Source organism: Vitis riparia, chromosome 3, assembly GCF_004353265.1.
Source record: "Vitis riparia cultivar Riparia Gloire de Montpellier isolate 1030 chromosome 3, EGFV_Vit.rip_1.0, whole genome shotgun sequence".
Classification (NCBI taxonomy): Eukaryota; Viridiplantae; Streptophyta; class Magnoliopsida; order Vitales; family Vitaceae; genus Vitis; species Vitis riparia.
The window spans coordinates 19,540,705-19,562,909 of NC_048433.1; the positions used below are offsets into that span (position 1 = coordinate 19,540,705).

The 22,205-nt window shown below is 35.1% G+C and overlaps 2 protein-coding genes across 6 annotated transcripts in view; one reads left to right on the plus strand and one right to left on the minus strand.

The window, feature by feature from the left end:
• On the plus strand, positions 1-7,407 carry LOC117911078 (pentatricopeptide repeat-containing protein At2g26790, mitochondrial-like). Of its 4 annotated transcripts, XM_034825257.1 has the most exons (5): positions 1-2,788; positions 2,859-2,950; positions 4,101-4,174; positions 4,460-4,529; positions 6,292-7,407. In XM_034825257.1, the coding sequence occupies exon 1, from the start codon at positions 266-268 to the stop codon at positions 2,717-2,719; it is 2,454 nt and encodes an 817-aa protein (XP_034681148.1). In that variant the 5' UTR covers positions 1-265; the 3' UTR covers positions 2,720-2,788; positions 2,859-2,950; positions 4,101-4,174; positions 4,460-4,529; positions 6,292-7,407. The 4 variants fall into 4 exon arrangements, with proteins under 4 accessions (XP_034681148.1, XP_034681147.1, XP_034681149.1 ...); XM_034825256.1 differs by lacking the exon at positions 4,101-4,174; XM_034825258.1 differs by lacking the exon at positions 4,101-4,174 and having other exon boundaries at positions 2,897-2,950.
• The window catches only part of LOC117911080 (cytochrome P450 97B2, chloroplastic), a 22,694-nt gene continuing 6,920 nt past the window's right edge, over positions 6,432-22,205 (minus strand). Inside the window, exons 5-15 of one of the 2 annotated variants that reach the window (XM_034825261.1) lie at positions 20,575-20,760; positions 20,317-20,369; positions 12,915-13,088; positions 11,376-11,423; positions 11,188-11,247; positions 10,773-10,859; positions 9,877-9,965; positions 7,712-7,803; positions 7,113-7,174; positions 6,870-7,016; positions 6,432-6,784 (exon numbers count right to left, since the gene is read on the minus strand). In XM_034825261.1, the coding sequence (XP_034681152.1) occupies positions 6,560-6,784; positions 6,870-7,016; positions 7,113-7,174; positions 7,712-7,803; positions 9,877-9,965; positions 10,773-10,859; positions 11,188-11,247; positions 11,376-11,423; positions 12,915-13,088; positions 20,317-20,369; positions 20,575-20,760 (1,223 nt within the window). In that variant the 3' untranslated portion in view covers positions 6,432-6,559. Of the gene's footprint in view, positions 6,785-6,869; positions 7,017-7,112; positions 7,175-7,711; positions 7,804-9,876; positions 9,966-10,772; positions 10,860-11,187; positions 11,248-11,375; positions 11,424-12,914; positions 13,089-20,316; positions 20,370-20,521; positions 20,761-22,205 lie in introns of both variants that reach the window. The other variant, XM_034825260.1, reaches the window with a different exon arrangement.

Sequence of the window (22,205 nt, forward strand, 5' to 3'; positions counted from 1 at the left end):
ATGTCTATATGGTCATATGAAGCTAGGACCCAACTACTAGGGTTTAAGCTCCTCAGCCTTCTCTTCTAAACCCCAAACTAATTTGTCTCTTCGCCCACCACTGCAAACCGGGCTTCCATGGCTCCTCAGCATCTCGCTCTGTTCCCTATACCACAATACTATCAAGTAAGATCTGTCTGCTCTCTTCTTCACTCCTCATTTCTTCAAATACGCCTCCTCATTTAACTCCTACTCCCTATATTTTCTTCCATGTGCTTCAATTCCCATGTGGGTTTCTTCAACAAGGTGGGTTTCTTGTAGAAAATTTATCACCCACGTTCAATTAACCCGATTTAATTCTGTTTGGGGTCTTGCCCATTTGAGCCCTGCCGCGCAATACCCAATTGCTGAAGAACAAGCTGTTTATACCTATAGCAAGGACTCTGTTGGTGATCGTTTTATTGATTTAAATACAAGTAGAGTTGTTGAAATCTTTTATAATTTGAAAAACGAGCCTAATCTCGCATGGTCGTTTTTTACCCAATTGAAAGAAAGCGGTTTTCAGCACAATGTTGATACGTATGCGGCTTTAATCAGAGTACTGTGTCGTTGGCGCTTGGAAAGGAAGTTGCAGTCTTTGTTATCGGAGATTGTTGGGTCAAAAGAGAGTGTATTGGGTTTTGATATTACAGCTTTGTTTGATGTTCTGAGGGAGGGAGGGGGGGAAGTTGAGGGTGAGCATTCGAGTGTGCTGATTCTGGTGCTTGATATGTTGGTTAAGGCTTATGTTAGGGTTGGTATGTTTGATGAGGCCATTGATGCTCTATTTCAAACAAAAAGACGAGGGTTTGTTCCTCCTATAATGTCTTGCAATTTTTTGATGAATCGTTTGATTGAACATGGGAAGATAGATATGGCAGTGGCAATTTATCGGCATTTGAAGAGGTTGGGTTTGAACCCAAATGATTATACTTATGGCATTTTCATAAAGGCACTTTGTAGGAAGGGTAATTTTGAAGAAGCTGTTGATGTGTTTAGGGAGATGGAAGAAGTTGGAGTGAACCCTAATGCTGTCACATGCAGTACATATATTGAAGGGCTTTGTTCCCATAAGAGGTCGGATTTGGGTTATGAAGCCCTCCGAGCATTAAGAGCAGCAAAGTGGCCAATTGATACCTTTGCTTATACAGCAGTTATTCGTGGGTTTTGTAGTGAGATGAAATTAAAAGAAGCAGAGGACGTCTTCATTGATATGGTAAATGAAGGGGTAGCCCCTGATGGGTATATCTATGGTGCCTTAATTCATGCTTATTGCAAGGCTGGGAATTTGCTTCAAGCTGTGGCTCTGCACAATGATATGGTGTCAAATGGAATTAAAACAAATTGTGTCATAGTTAGCTCAATTCTTCAATGCCTGTGTGAAATGGGCATGGCTTCTGAAGTGGTGGATCAATTTAAGGAGTTCAGGGACTCAGGGATTTTCCTTGATGAGGTTTTGTACAATATTGTGGTGGATGCTCTTTGTAAACTGGGGAAAGTGGAAGAAGCTGTGGAATTGCTGAATGAAATGAAGGGTAGGCGCATGTCTCTGGATGTCGTGCATTATACAACTTTGATTGCTGGGTATTGTCTCCAAGGTAAACTTGTTGATGCTAAGAATATGTTTGAAGAAATGAAGGAAAGGGGCATTGAACCTGATATTGTTACCTATAACATACTAGTTGGTGGGTTTTCTAGAAATGGCCTCCAAAAAGAGGCACTTGAGCTTCTCGATTGCATTGGGACACAAGGCCTGAAACCCAATTCTTCCACACACAACAGGATCATTGAAGGTTTATGTATGGCAGGGAAAGTGAAGGAAGCTGAAGCATTTTTAAATACCTTGGAGGATAAGTGTTTGGAAAATTATAGTGCCATGGTTGATGGGTACTGCAAAGCAAACTTTACAAGAAAGGCATATGAACTATTTTCTAGGCTTTCTAAGCAGGGAATTTTAGTTAAGAAAAAATCATGCTTCAAACTACTAAGTAGCCTCTGTATGGAAGGGGAGTATGACAAAGCTCTTATATTGTTAGAGAGAATGTTGGCTTTGGATGTGGAGCCTAGCCAAATTATGTATGGTAAACTCATAGGTGCCTTTTGTCGGGATGGAGATATGAAAAGGGCTCAATTGGTGTTTGATATGTTGGTTGAGAGAGGAATAACTCCTGATGTCATCACCTACACAATGATGATAAATGGTTATTGCAGGGTGAACTGCTTGCGAGAAGCCCGTGACATTTTCCATGATATGAAGGAGAGAGGAATTAAACCTGATGTTATCACTTACACAGTTGTGCTTGATGGTCATTCGAAGGTAAATTTGAAAATGGCTCGTTCCCTTCAATTTTCAAAGGGAAGCGAAGAAGGAAAAATGGATGCTTCACCTTTTTGGAGTGAAATGAAGGAAATGGGAATAAAACCTGATGTTGTTTGTTACACTGTTTTGATCGATAGTCATTGCAAGACAAACAACCTTCAGGATGCTATTAACCTGTATGATGAAATGATTGCTAGAGGACTACAACCTGATATTGTGACATACACAGCTCTTCTGTCCAGCTGTTGCAGTAGGGGTGATATGGATAGGGCTATAACCCTTGTTAATGAGATGTCATTTAAAGGGATAGAACCAGATAGCCGAGCCATGTCAGTGCTGCACCGTGGTATTTTAAAGGCCCGGAAAGTGCAATTTCGTTAGTAGACACTTTGATAATCAGTGGCTAGAAGAACCAAAATTATTTATATTAGCCCAACCACGTGGTGTAAGGTAGGTCGCAATGAATTGTGCTACTGATTTCTATTCTAATTTGGAAATACTCTGAAAACGCCTTTTACAGTGTTTATATGGAAGGGTGAATTCTTGACGTTGGCACAGGCTTGAAGAAATGGGAGCTTTGTGGCGGGACGCTTGGAAGCCATTTATTTTCAGGTATGTGAAAGGTAGATTGTGTTGGAGCTGGATGGTGTACACTAGGTATCCTTGCCTTATACTTTATTTGATTATGTATTGCTAAATGTTATGGAGGCTCCTGTCCCACACTTATTTTGTTTTCCCCTCTAATATATTCTTTATCAATATTGTTTAAAAAAAAAAAAGGAGAGTTGTGTTTTAATGGCTTTTTAGTTATGGACCCATCTAGTGTAACATCCAACTTTATTTTGTCTATCATCGTAAAGCACGGTGATCACAAAATCTAATAATTGACATTTGTGTTTTACATTCGTCAATTATAGATAATATAAGTTGGGTGATTTCTCTCGTTCCAATTTGAAATCCAATTTGAACTTTATGAAAATTCCACTCATTCCACCTTTTCTATCATATCTATTTATGCAGCCAATGACCCTTTCTCACATAAGTAGGTGGTAAAAGTGACATGAGTTACATCTTCCTGCACTTTAGTTGAGAAGACCTCTTAGTCTCAAATGGCTGTATACGTTTGAATCTGAAACAAACATAGTTGGAGTAGGGGAGTTGTCCTTGTGAGGTTTGATCATGTGGGAAGTGTCTAAACAACTTGTAATACACAAGCAAAGAAACTCGAATTTTAAGTTAGGCTTATTGTTTTGTACTGCAGGTTTGCCTCAATAAACTTGTAATTCTGTCATGTTTAGGCTTACAAGGTTCTGAGTTTGAGAAGCACTTAATCAATGTTATGAAGCAGGCAAGTCACCTAATATAGGAGGCTATTGCAATTAAGGTTTGATTAACTTTGATTGGTAATTGTGAAATGATCCTGCAGCATTACATAATCATATCGTAGAAAAAGCATTGAAAGTGAATATCATGAGATAAAAATAATTAAAAGCATTATAATCTATTTATGACATCATATAGCCAAAAAAAGGCATACTTTGAAATATGCTCTAGCTTAAAGATTTGTTTGAATTGTACTAATCATTTTATTTTTGGACTGAATGTTTTTATCCTTTTCTTAAAATCATTAATGGGTAATTGAGTGAGATGTCTTCACCCTTTAGTAAGGAGGTTGGTTTTGATAATGTATCAAGATTATGATGTTGTGCTGTATTATTTGTATGCTGTGCAGTTTTATAACAACCAATTCTCTTCTGTGTAGATGTTGTTTGCGTTGGGTCCAGTGGACTCTTAAGACTTTAAAAAGCATCTACACGTTAAGAGAAGTCCACTTAGGTATATTGTGGTAGTGTTGGGAACTTCTTTCTTTAACCAATGTCCAGACCATAAAAAATCTTTCATTTTTTGTATGGGATGTTAGTAAGGATGAACATAATGAACTTTAAAGGAGTAGGGAAGGCTACTCTGGGAATTCGGATTATGGTGGGGTCATAAGAGATGACAATGGCGCTGTTATATAAAATTATTTTGTTCTTTCATCATAGAAGGGGTTCACTAGCTAAGAGTTAAGATGTTCTTGATATATCAACCAACCTGACTTTTGGCCTCTGAAACTTTCAGGTTAACTCCCTTGTAAGCTTTATAAAACAATCCTCAAGGGCTTTACAGAGTGACAAAGCAAAGAAAAAAGGTGCTATTTCTGTATTACATTTATGTGCAATTTTATTTCAGTCTATGGAGTCAGAAGCTGATATCTGTTCTTTTAGGCCAATATCTTAGCATGTGGTTGGTGATGGAGATGTGAACAATATCTGTCATCAACTTCCATAAAGGAGTTAGAAGAATGTTGATTTAATTAAGTCAGATGAGTTGGTTGGTTTGAACCAAACATTCAAAATGACTCTAGATGTACCTAGGATGAAGAAAGATAATGATGTTGTGTTAAATACAACAAAAGAAGTGGAAAATGAACCTAATTCAAAAGTTGAATCCATAATGTCCATTGCTAAAATTTCTTAGTTTTCTAAGAAGCTAAAGAGAGACATAGGGTTTGTTTGGAACAGTCAAGAGTGTTTTTGTGAGTAGTGTTTCCATTAGGAACTCTTTTAAAGAAAATCACTTGGTGTTTGAATATAAACAATGATACTGCTTTGGTAGTAGTGTTTTCTATGATGTGTTCTATAAAAATAAATAAATAAATAAATGATTTTTGGAAAAATCACCTATCAAGTGATGGTACAAGAATCATTTTTAAGTGATTCTTTAATTATTAAACGTAATTTTCAAAGTTTTATCAAACACCTAGTTTCTATAGGGAAGCGCTATCAAGCATTAGGAATGTTTTCTAACCCTCTCAAAGTCACTTACAAACATGCTCTAAATAAGAAAAGAAATTTTTTTTTTCAAAAGACAAAAAGCATAGGGAAGATCCAACTAAAACTAAGTGCTTTAGCCATGGTAGGATAGATCATTTTGCCTATGATGATGAATCCACCAATTACTTAGCATGTATTATGATATTTTGATTGATTTTTTTTTTTTTCTCATAAGTAAATGAAATAAATATGTTAAAAGCACAATCTAACAATATGTAACATCCAATGTAAATAGTTAGAGCCTATTTGGTATAACTTTTAAGAGTCCATTTGGTAGTGATTTTAGGAAGTGTTTTTAATATTTCTAACACCTAAAAATTTTTATCATTCAAGTATTAGAAATGTTAAAAACGTTTCCTAAAATCACTATCAAACATACTCTTAGAGTTTTTTTTACAGTGATTTTAGGAAGTGTTTTTAATATGTCTAATACTTGAAAATTTTTATTTTTCAAGTATTAGAAATATGAAAAACACTTCCTAAAATTACTGTCAAACGCATTCTAAATTTTAACTTCATTAGCATAGGAGTAGAAATAAAAGTAATTGTGTGAATGAATATATGTTTAAGGATTGTATTTTTAAAATATTTTTAATTAAAATCAGTATAATTTTCACATTTTAAAAATATTTTCTAACTAATTGCTTTCCTTATTGCATTTGTGGTCTTGTTTGGCTTGACTTTTAAGAGATCGATTATTTATTTATTATTTTTTAAGTTTAATAAAAGTTTTTTGTTATAGATAAGTTCAATGAAAGCTTCTATTTAATAAAAATTTTATGATACTTGTATCACTCTTTAAAAATTACAACTTTGGCTTCGGCCTTAGCTTCCAAATAAATTAGGTATTTATTATGAATTTGTGTATCTTAGTTTATTTAGGATGACATAAATACACTATATACCTTGATATGAGTTTCTTGCAAGGCATCATCACCTGATCATGATTGTTGATGTTGTGGCTGTGAAAGGCTTATACAAGTAAATGTTACTTTTGTAACCTATATAAATTATTTTATAAATCAATCTTATCTTGATTTTTATTTATTAAAAAAAATTAATTAATATGATATGCAGGTGCTTTGAGGGACTTAGAATGGACATGAAGATGGAGAAACACAGGAATTGGTTGAGATGTGTGAAGGGTGTTGTTGGGGATACAATCCAGAGATGGAGAAAAAAGACTGGTGAGGATGGAGAAAATAGAGTTATTGATGAGAAACAGAATGATTTTGAGATTTTTCCATTCTCATTCCCTATTCCAATGTTCAAAACACGGACGCAGCTCGTTGATAAGGAAATCATACATCATTCAATTATTTTACTCAATGTAACCTCTTGTGCTCTAATGAAGATCAGACCTCTTCATCACTCTGCACCAAAGGCCATTCTTGGTATGGATTGTTGCTCCTGTGACCAACTCCACAGATTCAGGACCTCCTTTCAGCTCAACATCAAATTTCTGCAGCAACATGGTCAATGCAATGGTCGACTCCATGAGTGCAAATTGGTCTCCCACACATTTTCTCGGCCCTCCACCAAAGGGTAAGAAGGCGAAGTCTGCAACAATCTGGTATTTCCACAAACTCGGTTACTGATTATAGCAATGTGATGAACATGAGGGTTAAGTGGAAAAAAGAGTGGTTAGTAGTAACCTCATTGGGGTACAATGCTCCAGGGCTCCGTGATGGATCAAAGCCAGACCATCCTTCAATGTCGCTGTTCCTTGGTACTAGGAACCTCTCTGGTTCAAATTCATGGGGGCGATCCCAGAAGTATGGGGACCGATGGAGGTTATATACCTGAAAAGGATGCGGGTTTATGGAGAAAATGTGTACATGGTGGAAAGCAGAAAAGCAAGAGCACAAAACAGAAGTGATGGAAGTTGTTCTACTCACTGAAAGAAAGATATCAGTCCCAGCAGGAATTGAGTGGCCGTCCTTTTTACCCTTGTATCCACCTGCACAAGCAAACATTTCTAGGCTTAACCCGAGTATTAAAACAACGAAACCCATCTCATGCCTACATTAAGAAAAAGAAAGCAGAACTCGTCCGTTCATTATCATTGTTTTTTTCTTTTGTTCACTCATTATCATTTTTTTTTCTTTTTTTGATAATGAAGAATCAACACTACATTTATCTTAACTGTCAGAGAATTAAACTCAAGTGATATGGACCCATGGCTTTACCCTACACCACTTAAATACTGAGGAGACTCGAACTCAGAACCGCTGGATCATTGCCAGAAGTCGCAGTCTTTTTTTTTTTCTTCCCTTAACCAAAACTGAGGAGCTCAATTTTCTAAATTACTGAAAGCTGTTATTATAAGGACTGGAAGAACATCTAATGAATGTAACAGAATAATTCAATAGCTGACAACCATTTATCAACTCAATACTGCAAGGTCATTTCTAAGTAAATAACAAAAATGATCGATAAAATATTTATTCAAGAATTAAAATGTGGTTTTTCGAGAATAGCAAATGAGGAGATTTACCTGGTAATGAATCTGACTTGAGGGAACGTCTGATCAGTAATGGGGGCTGAGGATACAAACGGAGAGACTCTGCAACAATGAGTCTTATGTACCTAAATGCATGAAACATAACAGATCTTTATAGTCTGGGCCAGGAAACTTGCCTATACAACTGAAATGTCCCAATAGTAGATTCCCCTATAAGTTAGGAGTAGGAAAAAAGAAAGTTGAGTCTATAGTACAAGTTCTTGAATCCGGTTTACAGCTTTAGATTTTCCAGGAATCTCTCCCACAAAAGCCAGAAAAGGAAAAGACATTTGAGGTTAGTTGTAAGATATACTCTTTTTTTTATAAGAAAAAAAGAGGATACGTATTAGAAGGTGTCAAACAAAAAAATGGCGGGACTTAAGTTCATAGGGAGTATACATGAAGCATCAAAGGGCAAAACCAAGAAACAGAAAGCAACACACAAAACAACATCCTATTCATTTCCTGAGTTACCAATGAAATCTAAGTCATAATGTCACCCTTCTAAACTTCCCTCAACCAAGAGAAGCAAGAAATAAGTATGAGCTTTTTCAAGAGCTAACTCAGATTGCTCCAAATCTTAAGAACTCAAAAGGTTATATTTGATTCCCATAAAGTACCAAGGAAAGAAGAAAATGGTAGGAAAAATGATTTTCTCATATTTGGTTTCATTATGGCCATGTTTAGTTCCTAGAAAATTTGAAGGAAAATGCAAGGGAAAGAAAATATAAAGGAAAAATAAAAGAAAAGAAAAAGTGAAGGAAAATAAAAAAAAATAGATTAAAAGTTGATAAATTATTTTTTGTTACTTTAAACTCATTTTACTTATTTTAACTCATCAATATAAATATTAAATAATTTAAAAATACATAATTTTTTATTAGTTTAAATTATATTTTATTTTCTTTGATATTTTTCATAGGACAACCAAATATGAAAAAATCATTTTCCTTTGCATTTTTTTCTTTCCTTAGTATTTTTCGGGAAGCAAACATAATCTATGTAAATTATGAAAAAATAATCAAATATAATTAAAATTAGCTAGAAATTTATATTTTTTTAAATTATTTAATCTTTGCATAGAAAAGGAAAACAAAAGTGAAATACATTTAAAGTAATATATAAAAATAATTTATTAATTTTAAATCTATTTTTTAATCTTCCTTCACTTCTTTCTATTTACTTTTCCTCTCCATTTTCTTTTTCTTGCATTTTCCCTCAACTTTTCCAAGAACCAAACAAAGCGAAAATGTTTGAAGGTTCATTCTCCATATCCTCTCCCTCTCATGACCAATAAAACTACCCATGCCAACCAACTGGTGTTGTTCCTGATGCTATGAGCAAGACCCAAGAAATTGGGGAGGGGGCATAAATATATTCTTTTCTGATAAGTGATGTATATCTTTACTCAATTGCATATTTATTAATAGATTGCATTCCAATACACAAATTTTATTAATTACTGTCTCAACCAATGGAATCCATGTTTTGTGCGCATAGTATTGTAGTTTTTTTTTTTTTTTTTTTTGATAAGTGCGTATCGTAGTTACTGTTTCACATATCTACAAACATATCAATCTATTAAATTATATTCAGAACTAAACTTGTTAGGGCCTATTTTACATTTTATGAATCATTTAGAGTAAATCTTTCAGTTTCAACATCAAGTATTGTGTTTTTTCTTTAGATGCAATTTCTTTGTTTTTGTTCCCTTCTAGTTTTCTGAAAGTTTTCTTTCATTGTTTTTGTTGTTGTTTAGGTCCCAAAAGCACAAATTTTAACCAATATTTTGATGACTGAAGAATATTCCCAAGATTCTTGTTACAACTGTCACATTAAGATTAATTCCATATATTTGATTCGTAACTAAAAAAAAATACTGCAAATTTGGAACATATTTTGTGCTTTAATAGAAACTGATTTTAACCGATACTTTCAACATTGACCTGAATTTGTATAAATCCTTCTACAGAAGGGAAGATTTGAAACCGAATTGAATGTAACTCATCAAGACACCTCCTGTATGCAGAGATGAGTTGTGAAATTCAGAGCTCTTACCTAAATGTTTAGACAGGTAAAAACACAAGCCTACTGAAACATAATTACCTTCTGTAATAAGTAGAACAAGCACACAAAAAGCAACTGATTCGATGACTTACTCCAATTTTTTTAGTGATTCAAAGGATATTCTGCCCTGACCAAGAACTGAATCAATCTCAGCTTGAGCTTTTTTCATCTTGGAGGGATTCTGCACTACAGAAATTCAATACACATTAATATGGCTGTACAATTTTTGGGAAAAACAAATTAATTCATGCAAAGTGGCAGTAAATTGTGCTGCAACTTGAGTGGGTTGGAAGGCTAATTTGTGCCAAACCCGCCTATCCACATGTGAACCCACACCAAGCCCATGAGCAATGGGCAACTCAGGTTCCTATGGGTTCTCACAGATTGTCACAAGTTATCAAACAAAAGGCTTATAATAGAGTTACCCAATAAATAAAATACTTATTTCAAAGCTATAGAAGATAAATCATACGATAAAATACGATTTTAAAAGCTAAATAGGTCTCAAGCTATCAAATATATTATCAGTCACTAATTTAATATAAATGGCAACTCTTAAACTCAAGTTTCAACATTTAAAAATATTTTACTAACTAAATAATAATAATAAACTTATTAGTATAATACAATTATAAAAGGCAAAGGCTGGAGTTCTCTCATTATCCTTTTTATATTTTCATATTTTAAATAAAATGATATATAATTAAAAAATAATAATAATAATAATAATTCATAATATATGGGTTTGGGTTTCGATGAATTGGCCACACCTTCAATTTGCACCAAGCCTAATATTTTCTGATTGGTATTTTCAAACCTAAATCCGACTCCAACCCCAACCCATTCACACATTGCTCACACAAACCTGAACCTTGGGTTGACTTGGGATGGCCAGGTTGGACCCACTCAAGTTGCAGCCTTGTAGTAAAAGGACATAATTTTAGTTTTAACAACACTACACAAGAAAGTTGATCATCCAGAAACATACTTGTGCGAGTAGGAAAACAGCCCAAGTGAGAACAGCAGCAGTTGTTTCATGGCCAGCTATAAGCATTGTCATCAGGTCATCTCTTAGCTGCAGAACCAAAAGTAAATGCCACATTGGACTGTAGAACACCCTAATAATTATCAAGTGCTTGTAGGAGAATAATTTGCTCAAGACAAGTCCCACCAAATGGTACACACAAACAAATGTTCCAATTCAAAATCCTAAAGTTAAACAGGTCAAGCCAAAGTATACATGCATATAGCCCTTAGTAATAGGGGAAAAAAGGGAGAAAGAAAAGAAAGCTGCTACTTGGTAATGTTGAACAATTTGACAGAATATTCAATTATGGTAAATCTCAAGCTAAATTTTCTAACAAGAAATCCTTTGTATCCAAAGTAGGGCTACGTATATTCACCTGACGGTCATCCACATCAGCTCCTCGCATATCAACTAAAAACCGCAAAAGACTTGCATCCTGCAAGCTTCTATAGTTTAATGCCAAAAATAACAAGATTGGGATACAAATATTTATAAAGCTTCTAAATTATAACCCATATTTTGCAAGTCAATGAAATTTAAGCAATATAAAGGAGAACTATCCACCTTAAGATTTTGGTAGTCCCTTTGCTGCAGTTTCTCAACATCTGTTTCCTGTCACCGAATGTCAACAAAATCAAATTCCAGACACTGGAGATGATATTTTGTTTAAGCACATGCTGCAGACAATTAAGTCAAGCACATGTTGCTAAGAGACAAATAAAACATGAGAGAATGATTGTACTATTCACTGGTGAGCTTTTTAATTTGTTAAGATGAAAGAGTAATAGACAGTTTGCATGACTTGTTACTTTTCCAAAAAGCTGTTCGTTTTCTTTTCAGGAAACACTTTTTGAGAGCAAGATCTACTTCTATATCTTTTGGTCCCTTGTGTTTCATGCAGCATTTGAGATTTGCTTAATTAGTGATGTACAGTTGATTACAAAGCAAGTCCAAGCTGGTACAGGATGGTTTGAAATGCAACAGTATAATGGGAATTCAGGTTTGGGGATTGAGCTTTGCTGTAGAGAATGTTTAAGACAATTAGGAAAGGATAGAGTGCAGCTTTAGGATGAGATTAATGCTTTCTTCGGGTCAACTGAGGGCTCCAACACATGGTTTAAATTACATACAGCATCCACTTTTATTCTCAACAAAATTAAGAATAAGAAGGAAGGAAAACCAAGGCAATCATAGCTAGAGTTCCCTAAGCAATTACATCTTTGAAGAAGGCAATTATTACAGCCTATAATCAAGAAATTGTTAATTATCCTTGATCCTTGATCATTGTTCATTGATCATTTCATAAACAGAGAATTATGAATTCTTTTGCACTTGTAAACCTGAAAATTTTCATTTTTGTTCATGAATCAAAGCAATCTCAAATCATAATTAAGGACAAATAAAAAAGGACGAAAAATGTAACACTCTTAATTCACTATTAGAGCAGCTAGAACAGTAGTGCTACAGTAAATTCACTTTTATTATTTTGAAAATACAAATTATAAATATATAAAGGCTACCAATAAACAGGACAGAAAATAAAGCAAGAGACCCCGCCCTGAAACACATCTAAGTTGCTAGAAGAACTCCTAAACCAGTTCTTCCTCTTCTGGAAACTACCATATGAGAGAGTTTGGGCCTTAAGGTCCCTGGGCTCTTTTATGCTTTTTGCTTCTGTCACTTTAAACCATTAGAGGTAGCTATGGTTTCCCATCTGTTCTCCAGAAACAAGTGGGCTACTTCTTTGCAAACTTGTGATCAATTTCTGCCCCCGGCCATACTCTTTTATTTTTCCAATTTATTTTTTTAGAAGGGCAAAAGGTAGATTTATCAGTACATAACAACTATTCTGCAACTGCATATGTACAACCTGTTCTAATAATTACAGCAAAAAGAACAAATGAAATAAACAAAAAGAAAACCCCAAAAATAAACCTATAAATTGTTTGTGCAGAATTGAGAATTTCTTTTGTAAAATTTTAAAATTTATATAAGAATTAAAGCAAAAAGAAACAGCAAATAAAGGCCCAATAGATGTTTATATTAAGAACTAAGTGACTTTGAATTTTCAGCTTCAATCATGCAGCTCAAAGAACTTCTTACCTGTCTAGTCTCTTTTGCATTTTTGATGAGTCCATCAAGACAGTCATTAATAACCTTTAGGTCACTGTGGAACTTTCGCTGCCTTGGTACTATCCATCTTGCCAAAGGAACTTTCCAATAAGGGATGTAGAAGGTCGATCTATGCTCAGCTTCAAAAAGAGTACCATATACCGCCTGTGATATATTTTTAGAGGAGCTAGTCAAAATTTTGTGATAGCCAAGACAGAACAAGTGAATGCAAATCTTTATATTCTAAAAGTTGGTCAGGACAATGGTATTTGATAGAACTTAAAAAGAGTACAAGTTTCAACTCTCAACATTTAGTAAATTATTCAGAGAATTCAGCAGCAATCAATCTAAATGTCCACTATCTTTACAAGAGAGTTTTTTGTATTTATTTGTTGTTATTATTTGTTTTCCTTTCAATATATTTGATAGAGAGCGAATGATGTGTATTTAAAGTTCTTCTGGCCCCTGCCAAAGAAACCTCCTTAAACATGAGGTTCAAATTAAGTTGATATAAATTATTGGAATTATAGTCATTCATGTACAAAAGAATGTGAAATGATCTTCCCCGAAGAAGACTTAAAATAACAATGTATGACTTACTGGATCTTTCCTATAATCATACTTCAACATTTTTTCTTTTTGATAGGCAGCAAAAATATATTAAAAGCGCCAAATAAAACACACAACCAAGTATATAGGCAATCTGCAAGACGCATCAAGAGGCAAAGCAAAAAAATGCAAGGGAGTCTAAAAAACACAGCCCTCTAACAAAAACTCCAACCAAACGGTAAAATCCATCATGGTTAGAGGAACCCCATCTATATGCATCCTAGCCCATAACACAAGGATGCCAAGAAAAGAGGATTTAAAGGCTTCTGTTAAAAAGCATGATATACAGTATGGGGCCAAATTGGTAATTCAAAATGGTATCAAAGTCTCATTTGGCAGAAGGTCATGTGTTTGAGCCTCACTGTATAATATGTATTTCCCTAATTTATTAAGCCAATGTGTAATTCTAAAAGAGGTAGATTGTTATTGTTTGCCTATGAGCCTAGTGCATCCCCACATGCCGGTATAAGGCCACACATGAGGAAGAGTGTTAAAAGCATGATATATATTGTAGACTTTTAGGAAAATCAGTAATTCAATAACTTTAATAAGATAATTCCTTACTTTCCAAAGCATGTTCATTCCTCTCTTTCCAAGAAGACTATAAAATACACAAAGGGATAATCCTCCACATCCTCTTTTGCTTCTTTCCTACAAGAGAACCATGTCATCCCAAGAGGAGCCTTTTTACCAAGATTGACATCACCCAAGCATTCCTAAACAAAGATAAAAAAAACACACTATTCCACAACACTTGTGCTCTAGAACAATGCAATAGGATGTGATCAGCTAACTCCTCATCTTCCTTTCAAAGAAAGCAGCAATTCACCAAAGTCTATCCCCTCCTTTACAACATATCCAATGTCAACACCTTTCCCCAATGGGCTTCCATGTGGAAACTTTGGAAGGTGCCATCACATTCCAAACAACCGTAGTAGGGAACTCTTCCACTCTTTCTTGCTTAAGAAAATTGTAGGACCTGATTGAAATTTACCCTTCTTTGCATCCAACTAGACATCTCATTTTACATATCCCTATTCATTGCCACACCTTGAAGCCTTAACAAGAAGGCCTCAACCCTTCCCATTTACCAATCATTTAGATGCCTATAAAGCATTGGTTTCAACATCCTCTCTCGCTTTGTTGATTCCACACATTAGCCACCCAGGCATTCTTTATCACCACTATGCAATACAAAGAGGGAAAAGACTCTTTTAAAGATGAATTACCACACCATTTGTCCTTTTATAATTTCATTCTTCTATCGTTACCCACAAAGAAAGAGGTTCTGCAATTAAAATTCTCTCAGTCTCTCCTAATGGCCCTCCATAAACTAACTTTGAAACCACCTCTACCTTCCTTGGTACACCAACCCCTTCCCCCCCTCCCTGTACTTCCTAATAATGATTCACTTCCAAAGGAAACCATTCTTTAAGACAAATATTCAATTCTATTTTCCTAGTGAGGCCCATTTGAGAATTGAGATCTTTTTAATCTCGAGTTCCCGATTGAATTTTTCCCTACAAGTAATCTCCCATCTCACCAAGTGAGGCTTGTTTTCTAAAGAACCCCCACCCCATAAAAAGTCTCTTTGAATCTCAAGCCTCTCGCTCACCTTCCTAGGCATGACAAAAAGAAACATCTAGTAGATGGGCAAGCTAAACAAAATGCTCTTGATGGGAGTGAAGCTCCCACCCTTAGATAAATATCGTCACTTCCACATAGCTAACTTCATGTGGACCCTCTCTTCTACTGAATGCCAACAAGCCCTCGACTTGAAAGGTGCTCCTAAAGAAAGACCTAGGTAAAAGGTGGGAGCTCCCCTTACCTGCAACCTAACTTAACCACCAAATCCTCCACATTCGAGACACTACCCAGAAGAATCTCTGAAAATCATCTTGTGGAAGCTCTTAAAGAAATCTTGTTCCTTCTTTTGCTCAGAAATCTAACCATATTAAAATCCCCACCAACACACCAAGGGTCACTTCACAAACCTCTGATGTCCCTTAATTCAATCCAAAAATTCTCCCTCTCCCTACTCAGAGTAGGGCCATACACCCTAGTGAAGACTTGTCCAAAATCATGTTCACAGTATATAAAGTGACAAGAGACTGAAAAAGCTCCCACTTCCATTTTGATCAAGTCCAATACTCTTGTAATCCCAAAACAGCAGGATTCCACCAGCGGAACCCTGGGCCTCCACTGTTCCCCATTCCAACTCACCAAGTCCAGCAACATATCCTGAACTTTTGTTTCCTATAAACAAACTAAATCTGCCTTCTAAGATTTTGTAAGGGATTTGATAACCTTCCTCTTCGGCATTGACATCCTAAAACATCTAAATTAGGTTCAAGAGACTCTTTTAGACTGTAAAATGCCTTTTTCAACCTGAAAGTGTCTTTATAGCTATGGTGTACTCAAACCAGCCAGGAACATGTTCACGTTTATTCCTCTTCCTTTTCCCGGTGTAGAAATGCATTTTTTTCAGCAAAATTGGTGCAGTAACCCGTTAACATTGCCTTCTATGGATAGAACCCAAGGAGAATTTGTCTTGGCAATTGGAGCAAAGATTTACCAATAATCAATTCCCAGTGTGTTAGGAAATCGCTCAGCTATTGTACCTCTATTTGTCCCATCAACATTATATTTCACTTTGAAAACCCATTAGCGACCAAGCTTCTTGCCTAGAGGCAAATAAAACAAGTCCCCTATATCATTCTTCTGGAGAGCTCTTACCTCATTGAGCCTTGTTTATACTTATCCTATTGCTCAGGGTTTCATTTACTATCAGGTTAGTAAATTAGGTTGTTTCTGGTGCAGCAGAAGGTTTGTTTCAAAAAGAAACAGAAAAACACTCAAGAACCAACACAAAGATCACAATATGATCTGAAAATTAGAGAATAATTCTGAAAAAATATATTGAACTCCTCTCTAACAATTACAATGAGCCTTTAAATAATGTTTGTAATGCAAAAATAAAGGAAATAACTGAAATAAGAAACTAGAAATAGGAAACCAAGGTAATGATGAACCTACAATAGAAACTAATAATGTAGAAAACAGAAACTAACCTAAAATAGAAACTAACAATGTAAGAAATAGAAACTAATCTAAAATAGAAACTAAGGATGTAGGAAACTAAAAATAGAAACTAATGATGATTGTGTGCTGCATCAATCCCCTCCACTTGAAGAAAACTCGTCCTCAAGTTTTGTGGCTGCAAAGAAAACTCATCCGGAGGACGTATGTGTCGCTCTTTGACTTGCTTAAAGAAATCTGGGCTCATTATGTTGGTGAATAACGACTTATCTTTCTTAGTAACCGAATTATTTTCTGACGATTGAGACTATGGCATCAAAACAATCTTCTTATCAAACCACCAAAAAATAAAAAGTATTATCTCTATCTTTATAAGTGGCATCAACATCATAGTGTCACGGCCTCCCTAATAAAATATGACAAGCGTCCATATCCACCATGTCACATACGATCTCATCTTTGTAATACTTTTCGATCGACAAAGGAACTTTGCAAACTTCTAGCACTTGAACTTCCGGGCCTTTCTTAATCTATGCAATCTTCTATGGAGAAGGGTGTTTGTCAGTCTTCAAATTTAGTGCTTTCACCAAAGCCTTGGAAACAACATTCTCGCTATTTCCACTGTCAATGATCACGTTGCACACTATATTACGAATAGTGCATTGAGTCCAGAATATTTTATGTCGTTGAGAGTCGTCCGACTTTTTGGGGTAAGCAAAAGTCGTTGGACAATGCACGCCACTTCTTCTCCCATATCTCCTTCTGCAAACTCAGCACCCTCGTAGATATCTTCTTCAAGAACTTGTTCCTCTTCGCTACCACCTTCTTCTACAAAGTTAACAAATTGTTTATTCGGGCAATTATTTGAAAGATGGCCTGGCTGGTTGCACCGAAAACACTTCCCTAGATTTGGACACGCATGAGGGTCATTATTGATTCGTTGTTACTGTTGGTTTCAGCCTTGAGTATTAGATCGAATAGGGGCTAAAGTTCCACTTCGATTCTGCATCAAATTTTGAGTTGAAGGGGCATCTTTATCGTTGTTATCATTGCTTCCTGAAGGATTGGTCGGCCAAAGTTACTCGGAGTGAACACCGTGGACCTATGGATTTGACTTTCCACTTTCATCGCTAAATTAACTGCATCTATCATGGTCCAAACCCCTTGAAGAGTCAGTCACTCTTGAATGACCAGCTTTAGGCCCCCAATATAACGAGCAATTAATTGGTCCTCCATCTCAGACAAATTAACTTGGGCATTTAATCAATAAAATTCCTCCGTGTATTTGTTCATAGTCTGATTGGCTTGCCAACAATTTTGATATTGTTGGTATAAAAATTGTTCATAATCCGGAGGGAGAAATTGTCCTTGTAATAACTGTTTCAACTTAGGCCAAATACGAACACGTTGTTTTCCTTGTCGTTGACGATTATATTGAAGTTGTTTCCACCATGCAGAAGCTCCGCCCTTCAACTTATATGGCACGAGCTTTACTTGATTTTCTTCTGAAATACTCAAATAGTTGAAAAAGTTTCCGACAGTATGGACCCAATCGAGAAATCTTCAATGTGTAGTCGACCATCAAAACTTGGTAAATCCATCTACATCTTAAATTCTTGGTTGTTTTGACCCCGATTGTTAGCTCAATAATTGAAACAAAAATCATCTTCTTCTCCAGATGAATAATCCAACCTCCGTTGCTACCTTTGTTGAATATTCCTCCGCTATGAAAGTCGAAAATCATCACCATCTCGAAAAGGTGGACAAAACTCATCTTGGTCATCAAAAAACCCTCGTTGGAGGTTGTCGTCATCACGGTGCCTAAGAGCTCCCCGATTTCGACCCTCATACACTCGTAATGGATAAGCCTCACAAAAATCGCGATTTATGGTTGGATTCGTGCAAATCACGCCTCCGCCATTGATTTCCGAACCGATATGTGGCCGACATTGGTCATCGTAGTCGTCCTCTTGCCAATCACCATCTAGTCGTCGCTTCATGGGTTCACGTTTCCCTTCGATAGTCAACGCAACCACCATCTGCATGAGGTTGCGAAGAGTCTCGTTGATCCCGTCGAGTCGTTGCTCGATTTTTTCGAACCATCATTCGTCATCAATGGTTCGTTTTCCACTAGAACCGTCATCAACCATCAGATCGAGGTAAAAATCCTTGCTCTAATACCTATTTTGGTGCAACGAAAGGTTTGTTTCAAAACGAAATAGAAAAGCACTTAAAAACCAACACAAAGATCACAATAGGATTTGAAAATTAGAGAATAATTCTGAAAAAATATATTGAACTCCTCTCTAACAATTACAATAAGCCTTTAAATAATGTTTGTAATACAAAAATAAAGGAAATAACTGAAATAGGAACTAGAAATAGGAAACCAAGGTAATTGGAAACTAGGAAAACTAGGAAAGAAATAGGAAACTAATGATGAACCTACAATAGAAACTAATAATGTAGAAAATGGAAACTAACCTAAATAGAAACTAATGATGTAGGAAATAGAAACAAATCTAAAATAGAAACTAATGATGTAGGAAACTAAAAATAGAAAATAATGGAAATAGAAACTAATGATGTAGGAAGCTAAAAATAGAAACTAATGATGATTGTGTGTTGCATCAGTTTCATTAAAAAAAATTTGGACACCAGTATTTCCATTGGTATCATACATCTGAACAATCAATAATTTGGTCAATATCAAATTGAGCCAGGTACACAACTAGTACACTAGGGTGATCTCATATCCCCAAGGGATCTAGCTTCAACTTCTTTACAGGGAGAACCAATGCATGGCAAGATGTGTTGTTATGTGTTCATCAAAAAAGATATGCAGTAATCTACCTTTTCTTCCTTAACTTTTTCCTTAGTTTCTGCATAAGTTGATGACTCTTCCTCATCATTTCTTTCATTCCTTAAAATCATGGAAAAAGACAACTTGCCTAACTACTTGAGGTCAACAGCACCATGCCTGTTTTGCCATCTATTCCAACAACTAAATCCATTTTAAGCTTCGTGCAATCCAATTTCACACCATTTTTCATTCTATTTTTACCCAAGAATCTGAATTGGATCCCTACCACTGTTTGTTGATGTTTTATGTTCTTAAGAATTTAAGAAAAGATTTCATCTTGGCAATCTACCTAGAGCAACAATGCCTCTATCCAGGTTTAGAACTGGCCCTGAAACAAAGAAAAGAGAGAGAGAGAGAGAGAGAGAGAGAGAGAGAGAAAGAGAAGAAGAAGAAGAAGATAAAAGTTGTAAGCATCACATCAGTACAAATACGAGTATTAATGATGCACATACAAATATACAATGATAACACCAATTAAAATTAAAATTTTAATGTAAATATAGACAAGAAAAATAAAAGGTGGCAGACCTTGCAAGAAAAACAATGATATTTGGAAGAGATGATGAAAAGAAAGTGAGACAGTATCCATAATTGCAATTTGCCACAATTTTCCTTCATGAGAATAAAAATTTCAATAGTATATAGCAAATTACAATTATAAATTAACTTTGATTGCATCTAGTATATATACTTGAGGAAAATAAAAGTGGCAAAGCAGATGAAAAATCTAAGAGAGTAACTTAAACATTATAGAAACTGGTTTTTTTAATGCATATACAAAAGGAGTATAAATTATTGAATAAATATAAAAAATCTAAATGCATTGAAAGACAAATGCAACCCCATGACAGAGCTTCTAGAATGTATATTCATTTCATGAACCTTTATCACTGGAGATTCTTTTGTGACAGATCCAAAATCATAGTTAAAGACACCAAGCCCAATAATGTCAAGTGCCAAATCAGGTTTTTTTAATGCATATATGAGAGGAGTATAAATTATTGAATGAATATACAAAATCTAAATGCATTGAAAGACAAATGCAACCCATGACAGAAATTCTAGACTGTATATTCATTTCATGAACCTTTATCACTGGAGATTCTTTCGTGACAGATCCAAAATCATAGTTAAAGACACCAAGCCCAATAATGTCAAGTGCCAAATTTGAAAACTCAGCTTCAAGATCCAACTCAATTGTCTTTCCCCCATGCAAGTGCTCTCCTTCTAGAAGCTTCTCAAATTTCAATATTGCTCTTTCTGAACACTCAGTAAATACTTTTGCCATAGCTTCCAAGTATAAAGCATGGAACCCAGGAGCAATAACTGCAATTTAATTTGGAACAAATTAAAGATGTCCATTTAACGAAAAAAGAGCTCCAAAAATCAAAGACCATGAAAATATATATGTAGAAACCAGAACAATAATAGAAAATGCAGAACCTGTGAATATTCATACACCATTGTCACAAGCACTTCTTGTTAGCAACACAAATCATGCCCTTTAGTTTTTGTCAACCAAATGCAATGATTATACCAACAAGAGGTTTAAATGTAGTGTTTTGAACCTTATACATGGTATTTCATGGCTTTCTCACACTCTTTAGAACCATCAGCCATTCTATTGCAATAGTAGCAAAAGAAACTTAACATGCTACCAATTTATCAGTTTAACGAGTGAAAAATAATCACAGAATAATATTTGTAAGAAACAAAATTTTGTTGATCAAAAGCAAAGGCAATTTACAAAAGAGGGATAAGAAATCTTCAAAAACCTAGAGGACGGTGCAAACAAGAAAAAACAGAAGAAACTAAAAAGATAAGTAAACAAAATCCTCAAATCCTCATAGAGGCTAAAAATCATATTAAAATGATCCAGAACTAAACTATCTACCTGCCCAAGTACTTACAACCTAGAAGGCACCTTCAACCAAGAGATGCCCAGTCCCTATAGAAAAAGCCTCTCAAATCTCCAATAAGACTAAAATCCAGCTTCATAGCCCAACCAATAGCTCCTAGTACAGAGAAAGTAAAACATAGGAGGCCAAGCCAGTTTGTTATTTTGAAAAATCGTTCTCATAAAGTAAATGTTTTTTTGGAATTTAGACAATGTAAGTAAAGTCCAGTATTAGTAGAATATTTAGGTTATTAGCTTCACAGAAATGGCCCTCAAGTGATTAGATACCTTCTAACTAGCCATCCAGCAGCTCATGAATCCATTATCACATGTTAGTGTTTCCTGATACTAGAAGTTCATTAAATAATAGACTACAGTTGCCAATAAAATCTCCAAATCCCAAGATGACCAGCTAGTACTTAACTGCTTCTATTGTAATTTCCTTGTCACTTGACATTTTCTGCAATGCTTACACAATTAATATTGTTTAGCATTGTGGATTCAAATCAACATTTTCATCGAACTTTAATAGGAGAGGATCAAGTGTCAATATTCAAAACAGAAATCTAAAATAAGTTAGAATGATTGTCAAAAGTTAAAAACCTAGATTCATGATAACTATCCATGAAATCTTGCTTAAAATGTAAGGCCTCATAATTACTTAACATAATGAAGAAAATTATTCCTTTTTAAAGGTTGAAAACAGAACTGTAAATGATCTAGTTATATAACCAACTGATGGTGCTGGTGATTTGTTAAGTGAATACAAGTTGCCGCATAAATCCACCAAAGTAGGGACTAGAAATGGTTGAAGTAAAACCAAAGTGTAATGGATGCTCAGGCAATATGTTATATTACAAGAACCATCCTGAAA

Bases quoted from the DNA above. Each gene is read 5' to 3' on its own strand.
- LOC117911078 (XM_034825257.1), top strand. From the start codon at position 266: ATGTGGGTTTCTTCAACAAGGTGGGTTTCTTGTAGAAAATTTATCACC.